The 18,750-nt window shown below is 61.9% G+C and overlaps 1 protein-coding gene across 1 annotated transcript; it reads left to right on the top strand.

Annotated features, from left to right (window-relative positions):
- Nucleotides 1-3,096: 3,096 nt before the first annotated feature.
- Nucleotides 3,097-17,370, top strand: SLC38A3 (solute carrier family 38 member 3). Its single transcript, XM_015641414.2, has 16 exons — nt 3,097-3,259; nt 10,579-10,730; nt 10,865-10,949; nt 11,043-11,158; nt 11,600-11,673; nt 11,753-11,845; nt 11,938-12,019; nt 12,568-12,650; nt 12,807-12,865; nt 13,319-13,492; nt 13,625-13,704; nt 14,292-14,392; nt 14,487-14,611; nt 14,960-15,104; nt 15,576-15,679; nt 15,786-17,370. The coding sequence occupies exons 2-16, from the start codon at nt 10,621-10,623 to the stop codon at nt 15,888-15,890; spliced, it is 1,536 nt and encodes a 511-aa protein (XP_015496900.1). The 5' UTR covers nt 3,097-3,259; nt 10,579-10,620; the 3' UTR covers nt 15,891-17,370.
- Nucleotides 17,371-18,750: the final 1,380 nt, after the last annotated feature.

Here is an 18,750-nt window from a genome sequence, read left to right as displayed (position 1 = left end):
AATCACATTAACCAATTAGCCCGTGTTGTTGTTGTGCCCTGCCACATGACAGCATGTGCCGCGAGGGAGGCGGCGGACAAGGGCAAGGGAGGGGGCCACCAGCTGCTCCCCAGCTCCTCTGTGTCCAGGCACAATCTACCAGCACCGGGGTGCTTCTGTGGAGGGAGGGCTGGGGGGAGGAAGGCTCCAGCCCTGGACACGGCCTCGGGAAGGTGTCACTCCCGAGCCCATGCTGCTGGCCACAGGCATCCTTCTCCTCTTACAATCAGCATTCCTTTTGTGCCTCACTCGCTTCGTGGTTGTGGGGTAGAGAGGGAGTGGGGGTCTTGGAGCCCCTGTGTGTGCTGTGTCTGTGGGGTGCCCAGTGATGGGGACCTGAGGCACCCACTGGAATATTCCTGGAAAGGGCAATCTCTGGGAGACTTCTTGCTTGGGAGGTCAAGGTGGTGGTGGGGGCACACTGCTTGGGCTGCAAATCTCACCATTATCTCTGCCGTATCTTCCTGCCATCTGGGCTCTGGGAACAGCGGGCAGTGGCAGGCAGCAGCAGGCAGCGGGCTCAAGGGCTGGGGGAGGAAGCCGAGCGTGACAAGGAGAGCGTGTCCTGGCCATACATGGCACCCACTGCTTTGTGCCTGGGCCCTGGGCTGGCCTTGGCCGTGCTGCGACGTTTGAGGGGTTTTATGGGTTCACTTTAATCTTTGATCTCAAAGCACAGCTGAAGGATAAGAAATAGGGCAGCTTTTGGCTGGGGGAAATGGTGAGAAGGCAAATCCCATGGAAGTGTGCTGAGGGCAAGGGCTCTGGCACAGCACTCGGCTCCCTGCCATTGGTGAGGCAGGATGCTGCTGGAGAGATGAGCCGTGCTGTGCCGTGCTCCCCTGAAGGCTCCTCACATACGGGAATTCAGCGTCAAACTTTCCAGCCAGCTGGAGAAAACCACACGACTGCAATTTTGCAATCCACTGGAGCCCTGACACCACCGGAGCCATTGGTGAGGCTGGCCAGAGCTGCGCTGGAGAAGCGCTGGTGACCAGAGGGCTCAGGGGGCCGAGAGCAGGGTCGTAGCCCACTCCTCTCATGTTGTTCCTGTCTATGTTGCCAGCCCGGCTGCACGAGCTTGCAGCTGCTGTGTGCCAACTGCAGGATGCTGGGACGGGCTTTGGGAGGTTTTGGGGACATCTTCACTCTCTTTTCCTCCTCTCCTCAGTGCTTTGATTTTCTGCAAAGCTTCAGCTTGACAGGGTGGAGCCCACGTCCTCTGCCCACCTGGAAAGTGGAAACACCAGAGAGGGGTGTCACATGCTGGACAAGAGAGGGGACAGTAAAAGGTTGACATGGCTGCATTTGTGCCACTTGCAGGGAAGGGCATTCGGAGGCTGGGAAGGAGCAGACAGCCTCCGAGTCACTTTCCAGAGGTCCTCCAGTACGCTACCCCATGGCAGTCGCCACACCCCGTGCCATGGGGCTGCACTGCCTGTCCCTGTGCCCAGCACCTGTGCCGTGTTTGCTTACGGGGCGGAAGCTCTTGGCCGCCTTTTACAACCCTGGAGAGTTGCGTCGCCACCCATCCCGGGACGTCTCTCCACAGGTGCCACGTGGCTGCTCCCGCCTTCACCACAGCAGGGAAAGGGTTAAGCTGATGGCTTGAGGCCAGCCGTGCCCATCCTCTGGGTGCCTCTGGCTCCCCCGTCACACTGCCAAACCTGGCTGCCTCCAGTCCCCCCGGCGTGCCAGCCAGCGCTGGTTCAGCACTTACGCATGCTGCTGTTATTAGAAATTAGTTAATGGATGTACGTCTCCAGCCAAAGGAGAGCGGCAGTAACAGGAGCCGCGGGATTGCCGGGAGCGTGAGGGCAGAGCCGCCACTGAATATTTAACATCCCTCGATGTCCAGGCTAGAGGGTGCCTCTTCTCCCGATGGCGACGCTCACTGCTGGCTGGCAAAGCCGTTTCCATCCCAGGCCGCCCGAGGCTTCGCAAGGATTTATGAAAGATATGCATAACACAAATAAAACCTTCCAGCAGCATGCGGAGCCATTCTGCCAGTGCACAGCAGCTGGGCAGGGCTTGCAGCTCAGCATGGGGGGTGGGCGGAGTCCCAAGGGTGGACCCCCCAAATTTTCCTCTGAAGTAAAAGCTGGGCAGCACAGAGGAGCAGGAGGGAGTTTAGGGCTGACAGACTTTGTCAAGGGACAGGGAATCTTTGGGGACACAACTGGTGACTCACCAGAGCCCACGGTTCTCCCTAAAGCATGTGGGATGCACTTGGGAGAAATTTCCTCTTTGGGGAACTTGTATGGGGATTTGTGTCTTCATGGAAATAGACATCTTTCAGGTCAAGTGGGGATGTTTGATGGAGACTGGAGGAGAGGGCTGGCCTGTCCCAGTTACTCGGGGTTATGATTCCACGTGGATTGTTTACTCCCAGGGTGCTGAGATGCTGGGGCGAGTGCTGTGAGGGCAGCAGGCACCATGAGCAGGGCAGTCAGCTGGGCTGCTTAAACGTGGGAACAGCCTAAGCTTCCCGGGCCAGGGAGAGAATCTGACTGAAGGTGTGCTGCTGGGTGACCTGTCCCTGTCCGAGAAAGGGGAAAACCCTGTGCCCACACTCAACACATACTGGATTGAGCCCTTCAAGTGGATTAGAGCCACTGGCCCAGCCCTTTGGAAGCAGCCACCGATCTCCGTCAGGACAGAAGCCTGAGCTGCTGTAGGTAGGGATGCCCGGTGGGGTGTCAATACCTGGCAGGACAGGGATGCCCAATGTAATGATCGTGCCTAGAGGGGCACAGATCCCATGCAGTGGCCATGTGCGGTGCATTGGGGTTGCTTGGTGACGTACCTATTCCAGATAGGGCAGCGCTGCCTGGACACCGATGCCCGGTGGGGGATGATGCCTGGTGGGGAAATGATTCACTTGCGGAGGTGATGCCCAGTTGGACCCTGGTGCCCGCTGGGGCGGCGGTCCCCGGTGGGCGGCTATGCCCGAGGAGCGGCGGTCCCGCCGGGGCGGGGCGGGGCGGGGCGGGGCAGGGGTCGGTCGATGCGGAGCGGTCGCTCCACCCGCTCCCCAGCGCTCCTCCTGTGCCCCGGCGGAGAGGAGATTGGGAGCCTCCGCGCTGGGGGCGGGATCGGGTCCAGTTTAATCTCCGGCTCCGCCGGGATTACGGTCGCAGGATAGTCTCTAATCCGCAGCACCGGCCACCGGGGGCTGCTTGCCCCAGCCCGCAGCAGAGGCACCGCGGAGAGAAGGCAGGTAGGTCTCTCCGATCTCCCCTGCTGCTCTCACTCCCAAGCTCGCTGCCTTCTCCTCCGTGAAGCTCCGTGGTTGGAGGCTACCGGGCGCTCGGACCCCTCACCTCCCCTAATTCTCCTCTGCACCCCATCCAATCCTTTCCGACCCGTCTTTTGCCGGCCCCGCTTTCCTCTCTCTCCTCTTCCGTTCCCTCCTCCTCCTCCCGGCGCCGGGCAGCACCGGGAAGACTCCGGGGCCCGGCAGATCTGGCAGGTGGCAGAGCCCCGGGGCTTTTCGCTTTGCTGTACTCCTGCCACTTCCCGGCGGCTGGCACCTTCCCACGGGTGGGTGACAGATCCCGCAAGTGCAGGGGGAGAGAGAGCCCTGCCACACCGCCCGGTACCCCAACACCCTGATATTGCCCCTGCCCGGACCGTGGTGCTGGGGACTTCGGCGTTCATCATTCTGCTGATACTCAGTGACACCAACCCCCAAACTCCCTTTACTTTCCCTTTTTTCTGCTTTAATTTTTAATCGCCCATGGGAATGACATATGTTTCTGAAGGCTGGAAGTGGCTGTGGCCAGGATCGGGTGTCAGGGATGCCGGGGTGCCGGAACAGGGGGCACGGGCAGGGAGAGTGATGCCGCCGTCAGGGGCACTGGGGCTGGCTGGGACCCGCGTGCGGTGATTCCATAGGCTGTGGTATTTATAGAGCCTGGCTGCCCGGGACAGCAGCGTGGAAAGCTGGGCAGCACATTGCGTTCCTGTCGGCCACGCGTGTCCTATGCCAGCCAGCACGGTGGCCCTCTCTGCTGTGCCAGCTGTGAAAGTCCCACTGGAGAGAACTCTTCCCCAAGGGAAAGTGGACCACAGCGGGTGGTTGCTGGACTTGGGGTCCCCAAGCTGAGCTGGCCCTGCAGTGGCATGGGTGAGACCGGGGACCTGGCAAGTCCCCAACAGGTGGGATGGCAGGGAAGCAGAGCCCTGGCTGGCTGCGGAGCGCATGGCTGTGCCGAGCTGACGCGGAGGAGATGGGGAATTTTCCACTGGTGTTTGGACCGGGCCCAAGAAGAGGTGTTAGACCTGCCTGGTCCCTGTGGCTTCAAGGGGGTACCCCAGAGAAAGGCGCCCGTGCCTCGCAACACTGCCCTGTCTCCCAGAACAGCGTGCCCGTGTGCCTTGGCTCTGGTGGCCAGGGATGCTGAGGGGCAGTGGGACACTCCATTCCACTCGAGGGTGGCATGGGGGTGCGGGCACTGCGGGGGACCCTGGCTGAGGCGCAAAGGGCCCCACAGCACCCGGCCGTGCTGCAGCTGTAATCACACGCCGGGGCCACGGCCACGGCAAACAAACAAGCACCGGCAGAGCCTATTTTCCTTGGCGCATGGGGATGGGGGAAGGAGCGGAATCCCACGGGCTCCTTTGGAAGTGCAACCCTTGAGAAAACAGAGGCGGGTCGGGGACAGGACGGACCCCCATGCCCCCGGCTCTCCTCGCCGCGTGGGTCTCAGCTGCCGCGTGCCTCCCCAGCCACTGACGCAGGTCTGGGACTGGCTTGGGTCCCCCATGGCAGCGGGACAGCCCGGTCCTGCTGTCCCCGTGGAGCAAATGTCAGGCTGGTCCAATGGTGAGAGTGGCATGGCCGGGCACAGTGGTGGTGCCACAGGGCTTGGGCGAATCATGGATCCTCATTGGTACGGGGGGCTGTGCTGGGGGTGCTGGAGGGACACGGGGCTGTGGCTGAGGCCAGTCCCTCCTGATGTCCCCAGTGCTGCCAGCAGCAAATGACACCTTGGAGGTTTTGCTATTGACCCTTCTGTGTCATCCTGCTAAGGCTAGTTGTGTTTTGGGGAGTGTGAACTCCTGGAAAGCATCTTGCTTCCAAGGCAAAACAGAACTGTAGAGGTGTGGTAGAAAACCTGACATGTCCTTTTCCAGGCACTGTCTGTCCATCAGTCTCTGCAGTGCTACTACCTGTGCCACCATCTTCCCTGGGTGGCCCTGCATTCCTGGAGGGCAGTGTTTGAAGTTTAAAACAAAACCCATCATACAGTTTAGTGCTGTCTGAGATGCTTTGGGCTCAAGTTGGTGTCTCACCCAGCCTCCCCAAGAACCACACTGAGTGCCGTTGGCCTTGTACTGTGCCCACCCTGTCCCCATCCCCATGCTGCCAGCTGCCACCTGACCTTGTACCACATGGACTCAAGCTGGCAGGTGACAGCAGCAGCCTGCACTGTCCCAGTGCTGGACATGATTCCCCTCACCTGGCCTCAGCTTCCTTGCTGCTCTTCCCAGCTTGCCTCAGTACTGGTGCTTGGATGTTGAAGCATGTGGCAGGATGGTGGTGGCTGATACCTGCAGTGCAGCCCCATCCTGGGTTGTGTGCCTGGCAGATGATGCCGTGGCTGAGCTGTGGCACTGGAAAACCCTCTCCATGGCTCCACCACCCCCTCTCCTGAACTGCCTTTCCCCTCCCTGGTGTGTCCCAAACCCTAGCACGTCCATTGCTGCAGGACAGTGGCCCCGGGCCAGCTCAGCTGTTGGCATATTCTCCAGGCAGGCACATTCCCAGGCTCAGGCAGAGCTGTTCCCCAGGACATGGGTGCCACTTGTGCTCTTAGAGGTAAGACCCTGGATGGACACTGCTGTCCACACGGTGCAACAGAGATGGCCAGAAGTGCCCACGCAGGTGTTGGTGCTGCCAGAGCCCTGCTAGCCAGGACAGCAGCTTCCAGAGCCACTTGTTCCTACTTGTTGGTGCCAATCCTGCCCTGGCTGGAGCACCAGGGGAATTGCCTGACCCAAGGCTTAGCCATGGTGTGGTATTTGGGGCTGAAAGGTGAACCCAGGAGCAGTGCCTACTCTACCCAGCTTTTGCTGGGGGCATGAGTGGGGCCGGCATGACCATCTGGTGGGGCTGTCATCTCCAGAGGATCTCAGGTGGAGCTATCTCAGGGGAATCTCCAGAAGATCTATTTGGGGAAGGTCTAGAGCAGGGCTATCCAGAGAGGTTCTCCAGCCGTGCACCAGGCAGGTTGCCTCGAGCTGTCCTTCCCCACAGCTGCTGGGGTTCCCATGCCCATGTGGCTGCACCCCAGAACATTTGCCCCAAAGCTGAGGTGCCCGGCCATCCCCTGAATGGCTGAATTTGCCTCTTTGGGTGTCCCTTCCTCTGGGGGAGGTGGCACCCTGACACTGCCTTTGCTTAGCTGGGAGGTGGGGGGTGGAACACCACAGGTTAAAAACAGGTTTTGGTTGCTAATTTTAGGAAGGCAGGCTGGGGGGAAGGCTATTGGCTGTATGTGGTTCAGAGGAAGGGCAGACCCTACTCCCAGGGCAGCTGTGGAGGGGGGCTCTCTGTGGAGGGCAAGGAAAGGGGGGGTTTCTCTGCTGTGTGCCCTGCTGGGGTCAGTTTCCCTGGGGAGGGGTTGCCCAGGGACCACCCAGGTTTGGGTTGTTGCCCAGCAGTGCCTGTGTGCCCACACACCCCTGTGCCCAAAGCAGTGCCAGAGGCTGACCAGGGACCCCATGCTGGGGTCACTCTGGGCCCAGCAGCAGTGCTGGGGGTAACCCCAGGGCTGGGGCTGATGGCAGCGGGGAGAACACGAGTGGCATCCCTGCCCACTTGCCCATGCCGCCCATCTCTCTGGCAGGGCTCCGTCATCGGCACAGCCTCAGGGAATATGAGACCTGTGTGCCCAGCTCTGCTGAAACCTGAAGAGCCACCTGGGCAGGCGGGCAGGGGCGGGGGGGTGCCATCCCCCTGGCACACACCGGGAGCAGCAGCGGGATACCTGGCTGCCAGCACGCAGGCCGGCAGCTGCGGCAGGCTTGGTGCTAAAGCCGGATTACCACCCGGAATAGTCCCACAGCCCCAGCTGGGCCGGATTATAAAGGATTCATCTGCAAGGGAGAGGAGATGGGGAGGGAGTCTGCCCTGTGGGGGTCCCTGGCCTGGGGGAGCACTCACCTGCTGCCAGGGAGAGCCTGTGCCTTCAGTCCCCACGGGTGGGAGCAGTGGGTGCTCACAGACGGGTGTTGTGGGCTGTGGGGGCATGGTGGGCCACGGCCCCCTGGGCTGGTGCTGCCTGGCACGGGCACAGCCGGCAGGACACTGTCCCCACGAGTGCCACACTGCCACCGGCACCGCTGCGGACTGTGCTGGGCCGGGGCTTGACCGAAGGAACCAGCACAGTGCAGGAGCCAGGCTTGCCCAGGGTGGTACACATCCTCCTGGCCACGTTGCCAGATGCAAGGGACCTCTCATCCAACATATCTGATGGCATTGCTGACAGAGGTCCCCTGCTCTGCCCCCCCGCTCCTGACTCTGCCTTGTTCCCTCTGGGATTTTCCACCTTTTAAATAAAGTCTGCGTGAAAGCGAGATGTGAGGCAGAGAGAGAGATACAGTTCCTTCCAGATCTGAAACCCACTCCATGGTGCCCCGGTCCCTGAGGAAGGCTGGCAGGGTGCCGGGGTGAGGCCAGGACTGCCCGTCTGCCAGAGCAGGGCAGGGATTTGGGAGCCCTGCTGCCCCACACACGTGTCCCCATCCCAGCAAGGGCGGGCAGGCGTCTGTGCTGGCCGGGACGCGGTGTGCGAGAGCAAACGCAGCCTCTCCTGAAGCGCAGACGTGGCCGGCGGGACGGTACGTGCCGTCCCACGCATCTGGCTCCGTGCTCCATCAGCACCAGGGCCCAGCTCAGGCTGCCTGGCCACACTGCAGTGCTGGTGGGGTGTCACCAAGGCCTGGGACAGCTGGAGCAGCCTGGGAGAGGTGGGAGGTCTGGCTGCAGTGGGGCTGTCTCTGTCCTTGTGTCCCAGAGCCCGGGACACTGCACTCCAGGCAGCGGAGAGGCGCATGCCGGGAAATCGATGCAGCTTGCTCAGCACCCCCAGGAACGTGGCCCTGGGTGCCACAGCGGGGGGGGTTCTGTGCCCATGCATGTGGCCAGGTCCACACCATCAAGCTGGGCAAGTGGGCACTGGGGCTGGTGGTCAGAAGTGGGATGTTGCCAGGCAGCATGTGGGCTACCCAACACGGCAGTGAAGATGGCAGCATCCCATCTGCATGGCACCCTGAGGAAGGAGATCCCTAGGGAGATGCTCTTTGCCCAGAGCAGAGGGTTCCCAACTAAGGTGGGCACGGTGAGGTGGTGAACCCACCAACCCCAGCCTGGAGGGGAACCAAGCCACCTCTTCAGGGCCACCCGTCACTCTGTATTTGTTGTTCTGCCTTATCGCAAGGCAAACAGCGGCAGGCAGGGCTCGCACTGCCCGATCGAATTGTCTCATGCTCCCTCCTCTTTCATCTCCCCCCTTCCCTGGCCGCTGCCACCAGGAGACCCTGGCCGAGGGGCAAAGGCCAGGGCCAGCTGGGGAAGTGGCAGTGAGTGGTGCTGAGCCTTTGCCAGGGCTGTGCCAAGGCTGTGCCAGGGCTGCCCGGTGGGAGGAAGCGTCTGGGTGGCAGAGCGAAGCCCGGTGCATGCTGAATGAGTTCGGCCGTGCCGCTTGCTATTCTGAGAGACGCTTGGGGGAAGAAGTTGGTATTTCCTGAGCTGCCCAGAGAGGTGTAATTATAACCTGGGAGAAGAAAGGGGCTGCAGACGAGAGTGCCCAGCCTTCCTGGCGCCCGTGGGGGAGCGGGCAGGGGAGTGGGCAGCTCCTGCCTGCCACCAGCGGGATGCGGTGAAGCCCTGCCCGCAGGCAGCTCAGTGGCACTGGGGGGCTGAGGGAGGTGATGGAACATCATGGATCTGGTGGCCCCCCCCCCCCGTCCCATACTGGGTGAGTGGTGGGTTCAGTGATGCCTGCCTGTGGTGGTGGGAAGGCGCAGAGTTAACGGTGGCTTTTGGACGTGCTGGCAGCCTTGTTCAAGCCTGGATCCATCCCAAGCGGAGGCCTAGTGGAGGGGATAAATCATCACCCAGAGCCCGCCCTGCGCTTCCCTCTCGTCCCCCGCATGTCTGAACCGTCTTGTTCTGGTCCCTGCTGGCCTGTGTCCTGCCTCAGTTTCCCCACCTGGCTGGGTGCTGCAGGCAGGGTGGCCCAAATATGTGCCCACCTCCCTGGGCCAACCTTTGGGGCTAGGCCCCCCAGCAGTGCCAGCAGCCAGTGAGTGGCCTGGGATGACCCTGCCAGGTCGTCTTTGTGGCCTGGATGGGCAGGAACAAGCAGGGCAGCAGCTCAGGAGACCGGAGGTGCTGGCACCCACACCCTGCCGTGTCATCCTTCCCTTGCGTGCCAGGAGGACTGCTGGACCCGACTGTGCTCTGGGAAGGCTCCTCAGATCTCTGGGGACACCAGTCCCCTGGGAGCATAAAGATGGGCATGTGCCCTGCTCAGCCTTTGGCGACCCCAGGCAGCGGGGTGGTGGGGCAGCAGCATCCTCCTGGGCTTGGGGATCGCGCTACATCCCAGCCGGCCTAACCTCCAGCTGGGTGGCACCGGCCCTTGGCTGGACATAGCCCCTGTGTGTGGAGCCCCCTGGCCAGCCGGACAAGACCCCAGCCCCTCGGGGCAGTGGGGGGTGGCGGGACCCTGCCCCGGCTGCCAGGCTGCCCCAGAAAGCCACCCTGTGCCGTTTCCCAGCGGGGCGGGGAGGGCCGAGGCTCGCACAGAGGCGGCTTTGTGCGGCGTGCCAAGGCGTCCCGCGCTCGGCAGCCCGGCCGCCTTCCCCTGCCAAGGAGCTGTCTCCCGGCCCCGCGCTCTTTCCTGCTCCGTTTGTCCAGCCCTGACGTGCCCCCGAGCCCCCCGCCTTGGCACCCCGGCAGCGGCGGGACGTGGGTGAGCCCTTCGCGCCGAGCAGCACCACGGGCTTTACAAAACGGTGGCTGGGGGGTCCCTGAGCTCCCTACCCCGTCCTCAGCCGCCCTCCCAAACACCCCCACTCGCCTGCTGGCACCCGTGTCCAGGAGGGGAAACTGAGTCATGGAGCCGAGAGCTGCGGGCAGGGGAGTGGAGGTGGGCAGGCGGCGGGGATGGGGACTCCGGGGCTGGGTGCTGCTGTGCTGTGCTGGGAGCAAGGGAATGGGGTGGGCTGTGGGATGTTCGGCTGGGCAAAGGGACAATCCCACATTGGGACTCTAGTGGAATACTGGAGCTGGGGCTGAGTTCCACGGGACATTGTGTGCTGAGCGGGCAGAAGGGGGAAGCACAGCCACGGTGATGCCTGGCTCGGTGACCCTCTCATCCCTGGGTGCCTGTCCCTGCCGTGCCACCAGGGCTGGTGCTGAGCCCAACTCCACTGTCCCTGGTGGAGGCAGGACTTGTGAGACTCCAGGCCAGCCCCTCCGGCTCTCCTGCCCAGAGCTGGACCTCTGTTGCCTCCCTCTTGCAGAGCCTGAGTAGAGCCCATAGCAAGCCCAGCTGTCTCCCAGCCATGGATACCACGGACATGCCGCTCCAGGCTGAGATGGTGGAGCTGGTGCCCAATGGGAAGCACACGGCCGCACTCACCACCTCCACTGTCCCCTCACTGGCAGGTGACAGGTAGGGGCCTCAGGGCAAGCAGTGGTGCCAGGGACTTGGGGGGTCCTCCAAGCTGCTCCCTGCCCTTGAGATACCAGCCAGTGCTGATGGCCCCTGTCTCTGCTTTGGCTTCACTCCTCTCCCTTCGTGGACAGATTTGAGGAGAACCAGACTGGCGTGGCGGAGATGGAGGAGTTCCTGCCCCACGGTGCCGAGAAGAAACAAACACACTTCACTGATGTGAGTAGCAGCATGGGCACAGTGGTGGGGCTGGGATGGGGCAAGCTCCCAGTGTGACTGGTTCATCCCCTCCCCGTTGTGCCCTGTGAACAGTTTGAGGGGAAGACGTCTTTCGGGATGTCCGTCTTCAATCTGAGCAATGCCATCATGGGCAGCGGCATCCTGGGGCTGGCCTATGCCATGGCCAACACCGGCATCATCCTCTTCCTGTGAGTGCCATGGGGGTATGGGAAGGGGTGTCCAGGTGTGGGGGGCTCCTCCAAGGGGATTGGTGGGTGCAGGGAAGAAAGAAGTCTCTGCTTTGGGGTGATGCAGGGACCAGTGTCCTGCTGGCTGAGCAATGCCTATTGCTGGCATAAGTTTGCCTGCTCTGCTGAGTGCTGTGCCCCAGCTGAGGGGAAGAGGAGGAGGGAGAAGGTTTGCCTTCCTTACTACAAAGTCAGACAAAGGACACGAGTGATGGCTCCTTTTGGGTGTGGAGACATGGACTGAATCTGCCCCATGAACACCCAAACTGGTGATGAGGCAGGGGGGTGGTATCCTGCCAGGACAGCTACCCACAGGCAGAGCACATCTGCATGGGGTTTGCCCCACAGCCATGTCTGAGCCCTGTGCTGTGACCCACTGGTAACTGTGCTCTCCTCCTGCAGCTTCCTCCTCACAGCAGTGGCCCTGCTCTCCAGCTACTCCATCCACCTGCTGCTCAAGTCCTCAGGCATTGTGGGTGAGTGCCAAGTCCTCAGCAGGGCTGTTCCAGGGGGTCCCATCCTGACTCTCACCCACCACGGCTCCCCGTCCCACAGGCATTCGCGCCTACGAGCAGCTGGGCTACCGAGCCTTCGGCACGCCGGGGAAGCTGGCTGCAGCCATCGCCATCACACTTCAGAACATCGGAGGTGAGGATGGCGCTGGGGGGACGCGTCAGGGCTGGGAACAGGGGATGGGATCAGAGAACACCAGTGCACCAAGACCTCCTTCTGCCCTGCAGCCATGTCCAGCTACCTGTACATTGTCAAATCTGAAGTGCCTCTGGTCATCCAGACCTTCCTGAACCTGGAGGAGAAGACCACGTGAGTGCCTCCTGCCCACGCTGCCTGCGTGCCTTCCCCGGGCAGGCGCCGGGGCTCTGGCTCCAGCTGTGCTGCCCATGGCAGGGATTTACTATCATTAAGCCACTACTATTTTTGATAACTGTCAGTGCTGAATAAGCCCCTGGGTGAGATTAAACCGAGCTGAACTTCCAATCCCTGCTCCTCACATCCCCTTGGGATCAGGCTTTCCTCCTTGAGCAGAACCTGGGGCTGTGGGTGGGGGACTGGTTGGGTATAGGTCCCCCCACCCCATGCCCACATCCCCACTAGCAACTATAGCACCACTGTGGGGGGAGACAGAACCCTAGCTGAAGGGCCCCCAGGGATGCTGGCCTCAGGGGTCCCCAAGGATGCCATCTCAGGGGTCCCCAGGGATGTTAGCAGAGCAGGAATGCCAGCCTCAGGGGACACTAGTGCCCCTGGGATTTGCCAGCTTAAGGGTCCCTAGGAATGGCAGACGGGTTCCCCAGTGGCTGCCTCTGCCCCCTGTGCCCAGCAGGGGTGGTGAGCAGGCCCTCTGCTTCCAGGGACTGGTACATGAATGGCAACTACCTGGTGATCCTGGTTTCTGTCACCATTATCCTGCCCCTGGCCCTCATGAAACAGCTGGGTAAGTCAGGGAGATGCTACTCATGGCACAAGGGTCTGGCATCCTGGGTCTCCTGTGGGGTGATGGTGCCAGCCTGGATGTGCTGGGCAAGGAGGGGACACTTAGCCAGAGCAAGGGTCCCGCCCACACCCACCGGCCACTCTCCTCCCTCCCCAGGCTACCTTGGCTACGCCAGCGGCTTCTCCCTCAGCTGTATGGTCTTCTTCCTCATCTCGGTGAGCACCCGCTGGCACGTGCCGGTGCCTTGGGGTGCCAAGCATCCCTCCTGCTGGGGTGTGAGGCTGGGCTGGTTGCTGTGGGGACAGCAGAGGCAGCAGGGACAGCGGACGCTCGGGGCTGCAGAGACGCTGTGGCAGGGCTGTCAAGCTGCTGGGTTATTTTTGGCTGAAGGAACCGAATGTTGTGGAAAGGGAGAAGGGGAAGGTGCCGGGAGGGCATCTGCACATGTGGCCCCTCCACGTGCTGCTGCCTCGCTCTGTCCCACTGCCCACCCCCACAGGGACAGGCTGGGGGAGCGGCATCGCCACAGGGCAGCACTAGCGAAGGGTGTCCCTTGGAGGGGTCCTGGCAGGGTCACTCTCCTGCTGGGCACGGTGCTGGTGTGGGCAAGGTGTGCTGGGAGTTGGGGGCACCAAGAGCTGACTGTCCCCATGTCCCCACCACCACAGGTCATCTACAAGAAGTTCCAGATCCCCTGCCCACTTCCGGAGCCGGAGGGGAACATCACGGGCATCCTCAACGCCACCACTGTCAGCACTAGTGACTACCAGAATGGCTTCACAGTCCTCCAGGCCCCTGAGCAGGACACTTGCACACCCAGCTTTTTCACCCTGAACTCACAGGTAAGGGCCTGGGATGACCCTTGAGGCTCTGGTTGAGCCCCCACCACATGCACCCTATGAAGATGGGTGGTCCTGGTGCCAGCAGCACCTGCCACTGGACCCCCAGCAGTCAGTCGTGCTCCTCTCGCACAGACAGCGTACACCATCCCCATCATGGCCTTCGCCTTTGTCTGCCACCCTGAAGTCCTGCCCATCTACACCGAGCTGAAGGAGTGAGTCCTGGGTGGGGGCACCCACGGGGAGGGGTGGGCTTCATCGGGCACCCACACAAAGGCAGTGCCACCCATGTGTGGGACCTGTGCTGGGGCATCGTGGGGAGGTGGGTGATATGACCCTGGGTGGGTGAGTGGGTGGGTGGATGGTGCCTGATAGGACCTGGGATGGGTGATCTCAGTTTCAGGAGGTGGGTGATCCAACCTTGGGGGGGTGAGCAGGTGGGTGGTAGGCAATATCACCCCTGGGAGATGGTGATACAAACCAGGGCGGGTGCTATCACCCCTGGGAGGTGTGTGATGCAACTCAGAATGGGTGGAGGGCTGTATGACCCCTGGGAGGTGGGTGCCATGATCCAGGGGTGGTGGTGGGACCCCTGGGATGTGGGGATGTAACCCAGAAAGGGTGGGTGGCTGGTTGGTGGTGGATGATTCAACACACCACCCTGCCCAGGAAGGGGAACACAGCCCCTCTCTGGACATCCCACACACACCCCAGAGTGTTCTGGCATCACCCCTCCTCACTGGGCGGGTGCTTGGTGTCAGTGCCTGCCATGGGGCTGTGCTGAGCCCACCGTGTCCTGCAGCCCCTCCAAGAAGAAGATGCAGTGCATCTCCAACATCTCCATCATGGTCATGTACCTCATGTATTTCTTGGCTGCCCTCTTTGGCTACCTCACGTTTTACGGTGAGCCTCGGGGAGGGGGCTGGGGCTGGCACCCCTGTGCCAGGGGGGTGGTGGTGCTGGGGCTCACCCAGGGGCTCCTTGATGGTGTTCACAGACCGTGTGGAGTCAGAGCTGCTGCACACGTACAACAAGGTGGACCCCTTTGATGTGCTCATCCTGTGCGTGCGTGTGGCTGTGCTGACGGCTGTCACCCTCACTGTCCCCATTGTCCTCTTCCCGGTGAGTGGCCACACAGGAATGCCAGGTGGTTTCAGCACTAGGCTTTGAGAAGGGAAACTGAGGCACTGATGAAGACAGGGATCGGGGAACAAGACATTCTGGGTGCCAGGAACAGGACTGGGGTAGAGGCAGGGGTGATGGAGCAGAGGAAGGACCACAGAGACAAGGCTGTGAAGTGGTGACAGGGACCAGGGGCATCAGGGTCAGAGCCTGGCAAGGGAAAGGGGTGATGGTGATCTGCAGTGCCATAGGGATAGGGCTGGAATAGGGGTGATGGGGACCAGCAGGACTGCAGTGACAGGGTATGGATCCTGGCTCCAAGGATGCAGTGTGATACCCTGTCCCCAGGTACGTCGGGCCATCCAGCAGATGCTGTTCCAAGGGAAAGACTTCAGCTGGATCCGCCACATCGCCATTGCCGTAATCCTGCTGACCTTCATCAACCTCCTCGTCATCTTTGCCCCCTCCATTCTGGGCATCTTCGGATTGATTGGTGGGTGGCAGTGCCCTGCTTCTGTCCCTCCTTGATCATGGGGTGTTGCAGCAGCATGCCAGACTCTGTCCTGACTGGTGCTCAACTTTGACTGACCCTCCCGTGCCTCAGTTTCCCCTTCTCACCACACCAGGAGCAGGTGGCTGTGTGAATCCCCCATCCCATGCCATCCCATCCCTGTCCTGGAAGGCTGGTTTCCACAGCGCAGTGCCAGCACTTGCTCTTCCCCTGCGTGTTTCCCTTCATCCCCCCAGGCAGGCTCCCCCCGCTCAGCACTCAGCTCGGTGCCAGGGCCTGGGCTGCGGGAGGGGTGTGGGGACAGTGCCAGCACACCGTGTCCTGAGTTCCTGGAAGGCTTTGCCAGTACTGGGGGGGCATGGAGGGGGTGGGGGATGGATAGGACCAGTGGGGCTGGCAGGGCTGAGCTGCAGGGTGGGAGGCCCCTGCCCACTCTGTCCCTGTCTGCTCCAGGTGCCACCTCCGCTCCCTGCCTCATCTTCATCTTCCCTGCCATCTTCTACATCCGCATCATGCCCAAGGACAAGGAGCCGCTGCGCTCCACCCCCAAAATATTGGTAAGCATGGACAGGGGTACAAAGATGGGGACAGGCATGGGGTTCTGAGGCTGCCTGGGAACCCTGTTGCCCTGGCCATCCCTGAGTTCCTTCCTTGTCCCCACAGGCTGCCTGCTTTGCCCTCCTCGGGGTGGTCTTCATGATCATGAGCTTGAGCTTCATCATCATCGACTGGGCCACGGGTGGGGGGAAGAGCGGCGGCAGCCACTAGCCACAACCGGATGCCCACGCCAACCTCCCCCCCACCCACCTGGTGCCCCAGGGAGAGCCGACCCCGGGCTCAGCCCCCATGCTGCAGCCCCACCAGGATTCCCTGGGGACTTCCGCTGTTGCTGCCCATCACCTGTGGTGATGGTGAGAGGGCATGAGCCATGGCAGGCATGGAGACTCCTCAACCTGTGTCCGGGATGGGGCAGTGAGCCCGGGGCAGGTCCTGTGCCCCCAGCCACTCCAGCGGGCACCCTCCCTGCTCTGCGCCTCAGTTTCCCCATCTGTAAAATGGGGAGAATAATACTGCCCTACCTCACCTGGAGCTGACTGTCAGGTGGAGCTTTTCTGCACCCCAAGAGCCGCCAGCAGCAGATACTGCCAGGGGTGCAGGGCACTGCCTGCCATGGGGATAGAGGACCGGACACTTTCCTGGTCCCCCCCAGATAGCATCAAGAGCCTGCTGAACAGTGTCCGTGGGGGCTGGAATCCAGCATGGCAGTTGGACCTGTGACAGCACCTGTGCCCAAGCCACCTGCCATCTCCCCTGCCATCCCCCCATCCCCAGAGAGATGCCACCCACTGCCTTGGCATAACGGGGGCACCCTGGTCCCTGTGGGCAAGTGTGGTCCTCATGCTGTGGCTGGTGGTAGCCAGCCTGCTGCTCCTGAGCCTGCCAGGGGAACTCTTGGCTCCTGGTGCCTGTGGATGGGACCCTGCTGACCCCTGGGTCCTGTATGGGGCCAGCTGCATTGCTCCAGGGAGGTGGCATGCATGCCATGGGCTCTGCATTAACTGGCATCCTGCCATGCTGCGGCTCAGCTGCTGGGGGCCTGGTGCACCCAAGGGGCATGAGGGGGGCTTGGGGTCTGGGGGCAGCACTCACTGGGGGCAAGCTCAGGGCTCTGGAGGCATCCCTTGTCTGCATGCCCAGATGCCAGGGTGATGGGCACCCCAGAAACCCAAGCTGTCCCTGCTTCCCTGGGCCAGCACTCAGACCCCCACAGCCCTCACCCATCCATCCACCCATCCATCAATCCATCCATGCCGCTGGGATGCCCCAAACCATGCCAAAACCCGGAGAGCGGCTCTCCCACCCCCGCCTCCCCTCCCAGTACAGAGGGCAGCCGGGCAGGGTGGGCAGCACAGGGTTGGGGGGGTCTGTCCTGCGGCAAAGTATATAAGAGACGTATTTTTTTATGGTGGTGGAGGCTGGGATGCTTTTTATAAATACTGTACATAAGAGTAGATCTTTTTTAATGTGTTGTGTTGCTCTGGGTAGCTCTGTATAATGTACATATCATATGGGGGGGAACCACCACAGACCCTCACCATCACCCCGAGTCTGCCGGCTGCAGAGTGTCTCTGCTGTTCCTGTCACCAGCCTGGCTGCCCCAGGGCCACCCCTGACACTTGTAAATTATTGGTGGGGATGATGCTGGTGGTGGCAGCAGGCCAGAGGTGAGAATAAAGATGTGAATGTGCCCAGGTCTCGGGCATCACTGGGGCGGGTGAGGTGCTGGCATGCAGGCTGGCATCTGACACATGGCATCCCGAGGGGCACGGACAGACAGACACATGCCATATGGGTGCACAGATGTGCATGAGGACAGCAGGGACACAGACATGCAGGGTTAGTGTACACAGATGAAGAGCAGGACAGCACAGACACGCGGACATGGATGTGCGGGGACCCCCATGGGAGCAGGCCCCCTGTGGGAGTTAGACCCTGGGGAAACAGGACCCTGAGGGAGTGGGATCCCTGGGGAACAAGACACCTGTGAGAGAAGAATCCCCTTGAGGACAATGAGACACATGTGGGAGTGAGGCCCTGGGAAGTGGGACTCCTGAGGAATGGGATATGTGGGAGCAAGAACCCCAGTAAGTGCCATGGCAGCAGCAGCCCTGGAGAGTGGGGAAGGGAAAGGCTCCAGGGAAGCAGTACATCTTGTGCCTGGTGCCAGGGCAGTGGGTTGCCCCTCAGGGCCAGTCCCCCAGCCCTCGCCCATCACGCAGTGTGGGTGAACCCCCCCAGCCCTGGCCCCTCGCTCCCCTCCGCCGGCCCCAGGCCTGGGCTCAGTGCCAGCTCGTTAGCGAAGCCTTATTAGCACGGCAGCCTGCTCCCACGGGAACAGCCCTGCTCCCACCACACCAGGCCCACGGGCACAGGCCTGCAGACCCCACGGGAGATGCTGTATCCCTTACCCTGGAATTCTGAGTTAAAAGCATCCCTGGCTGCCCTCATCCTGCTCAGTTGGTGGCAGTGGCGGTGTGTGGAGGGGCTGCAGGGCCTGGGCAGGCATGAGACTGCTGTGGGGCTAGCATGGAGGGAGGGTGACTACCTGGGCATGGACCAGGCCTGTGGGTCAGTGGGCACACCTGGCCCCCTCCTCAGGAAGGGTGGGGGGGTTTAGTTTCTAAGGGAGCATCTCTGGGAGCTGGGCGTGGGGCAAGTGCCTAAGGGACCCGCTGTCCTGGGACAGACCTGGAGATGCCCCCACCCTGCCCAGTCCCTTGTCACAGGCACCCCCAGCACCTGCCAAGGAGCTCCCTCCTCCAGCGGCAGGGGACACGGGACACTGAGGAGTGAGAGCCACCATCCTGTGACACCGTGTTCGCACAGAAGGTAGCCCTGAAACACAGCATCACCCAAACCACTGCTCTCAGGGCTGCACCGACTCCTCTGCACCCAAAGGACCCCAAAATGCAACACCCAGACTCCATCTCCCACCCCATGTGTGTTCCGGGGCACACCGCGGCCGGTCCCTGCCTGTCCCGGGATACACCGTGTCCCACCCACATTTCCATCCCGGGCCATGGCGTGTCCCTTTTCCCTCCTGTCCCTTACAGCCCGTTCATCCCCC

Source organism: Parus major, chromosome 12 (assembly GCF_001522545.3).
Source record: "Parus major isolate Abel chromosome 12, Parus_major1.1, whole genome shotgun sequence".
NCBI classification, from domain to species: Eukaryota; Metazoa; Chordata; class Aves; order Passeriformes; family Paridae; genus Parus; species Parus major.
This window is presented reverse-complemented; position numbering and strand designations above follow the sequence as displayed.

Excerpts from the sequence above, each read along its gene's own strand:
- SLC38A3 (XM_015641414.2), top strand. The coding sequence starts at position 10,621 with ATGGATACCACGGACATGCCGCTCCAGGCTGAGATGGTGGAGCTGGTG. Across the intron at positions 13,705-14,291 it reads ATCTACACCGAGCTGAAGGA|CCCCTCCAAGAAGAAGATGC; the intron begins GTGAGTCCTGGG and ends CGTGTCCTGCAG. Across the intron at positions 15,680-15,785 it reads GCTCCACCCCCAAAATATTG|GCTGCCTGCTTTGCCCTCCT; the intron begins GTAAGCATGGAC and ends TTGTCCCCACAG.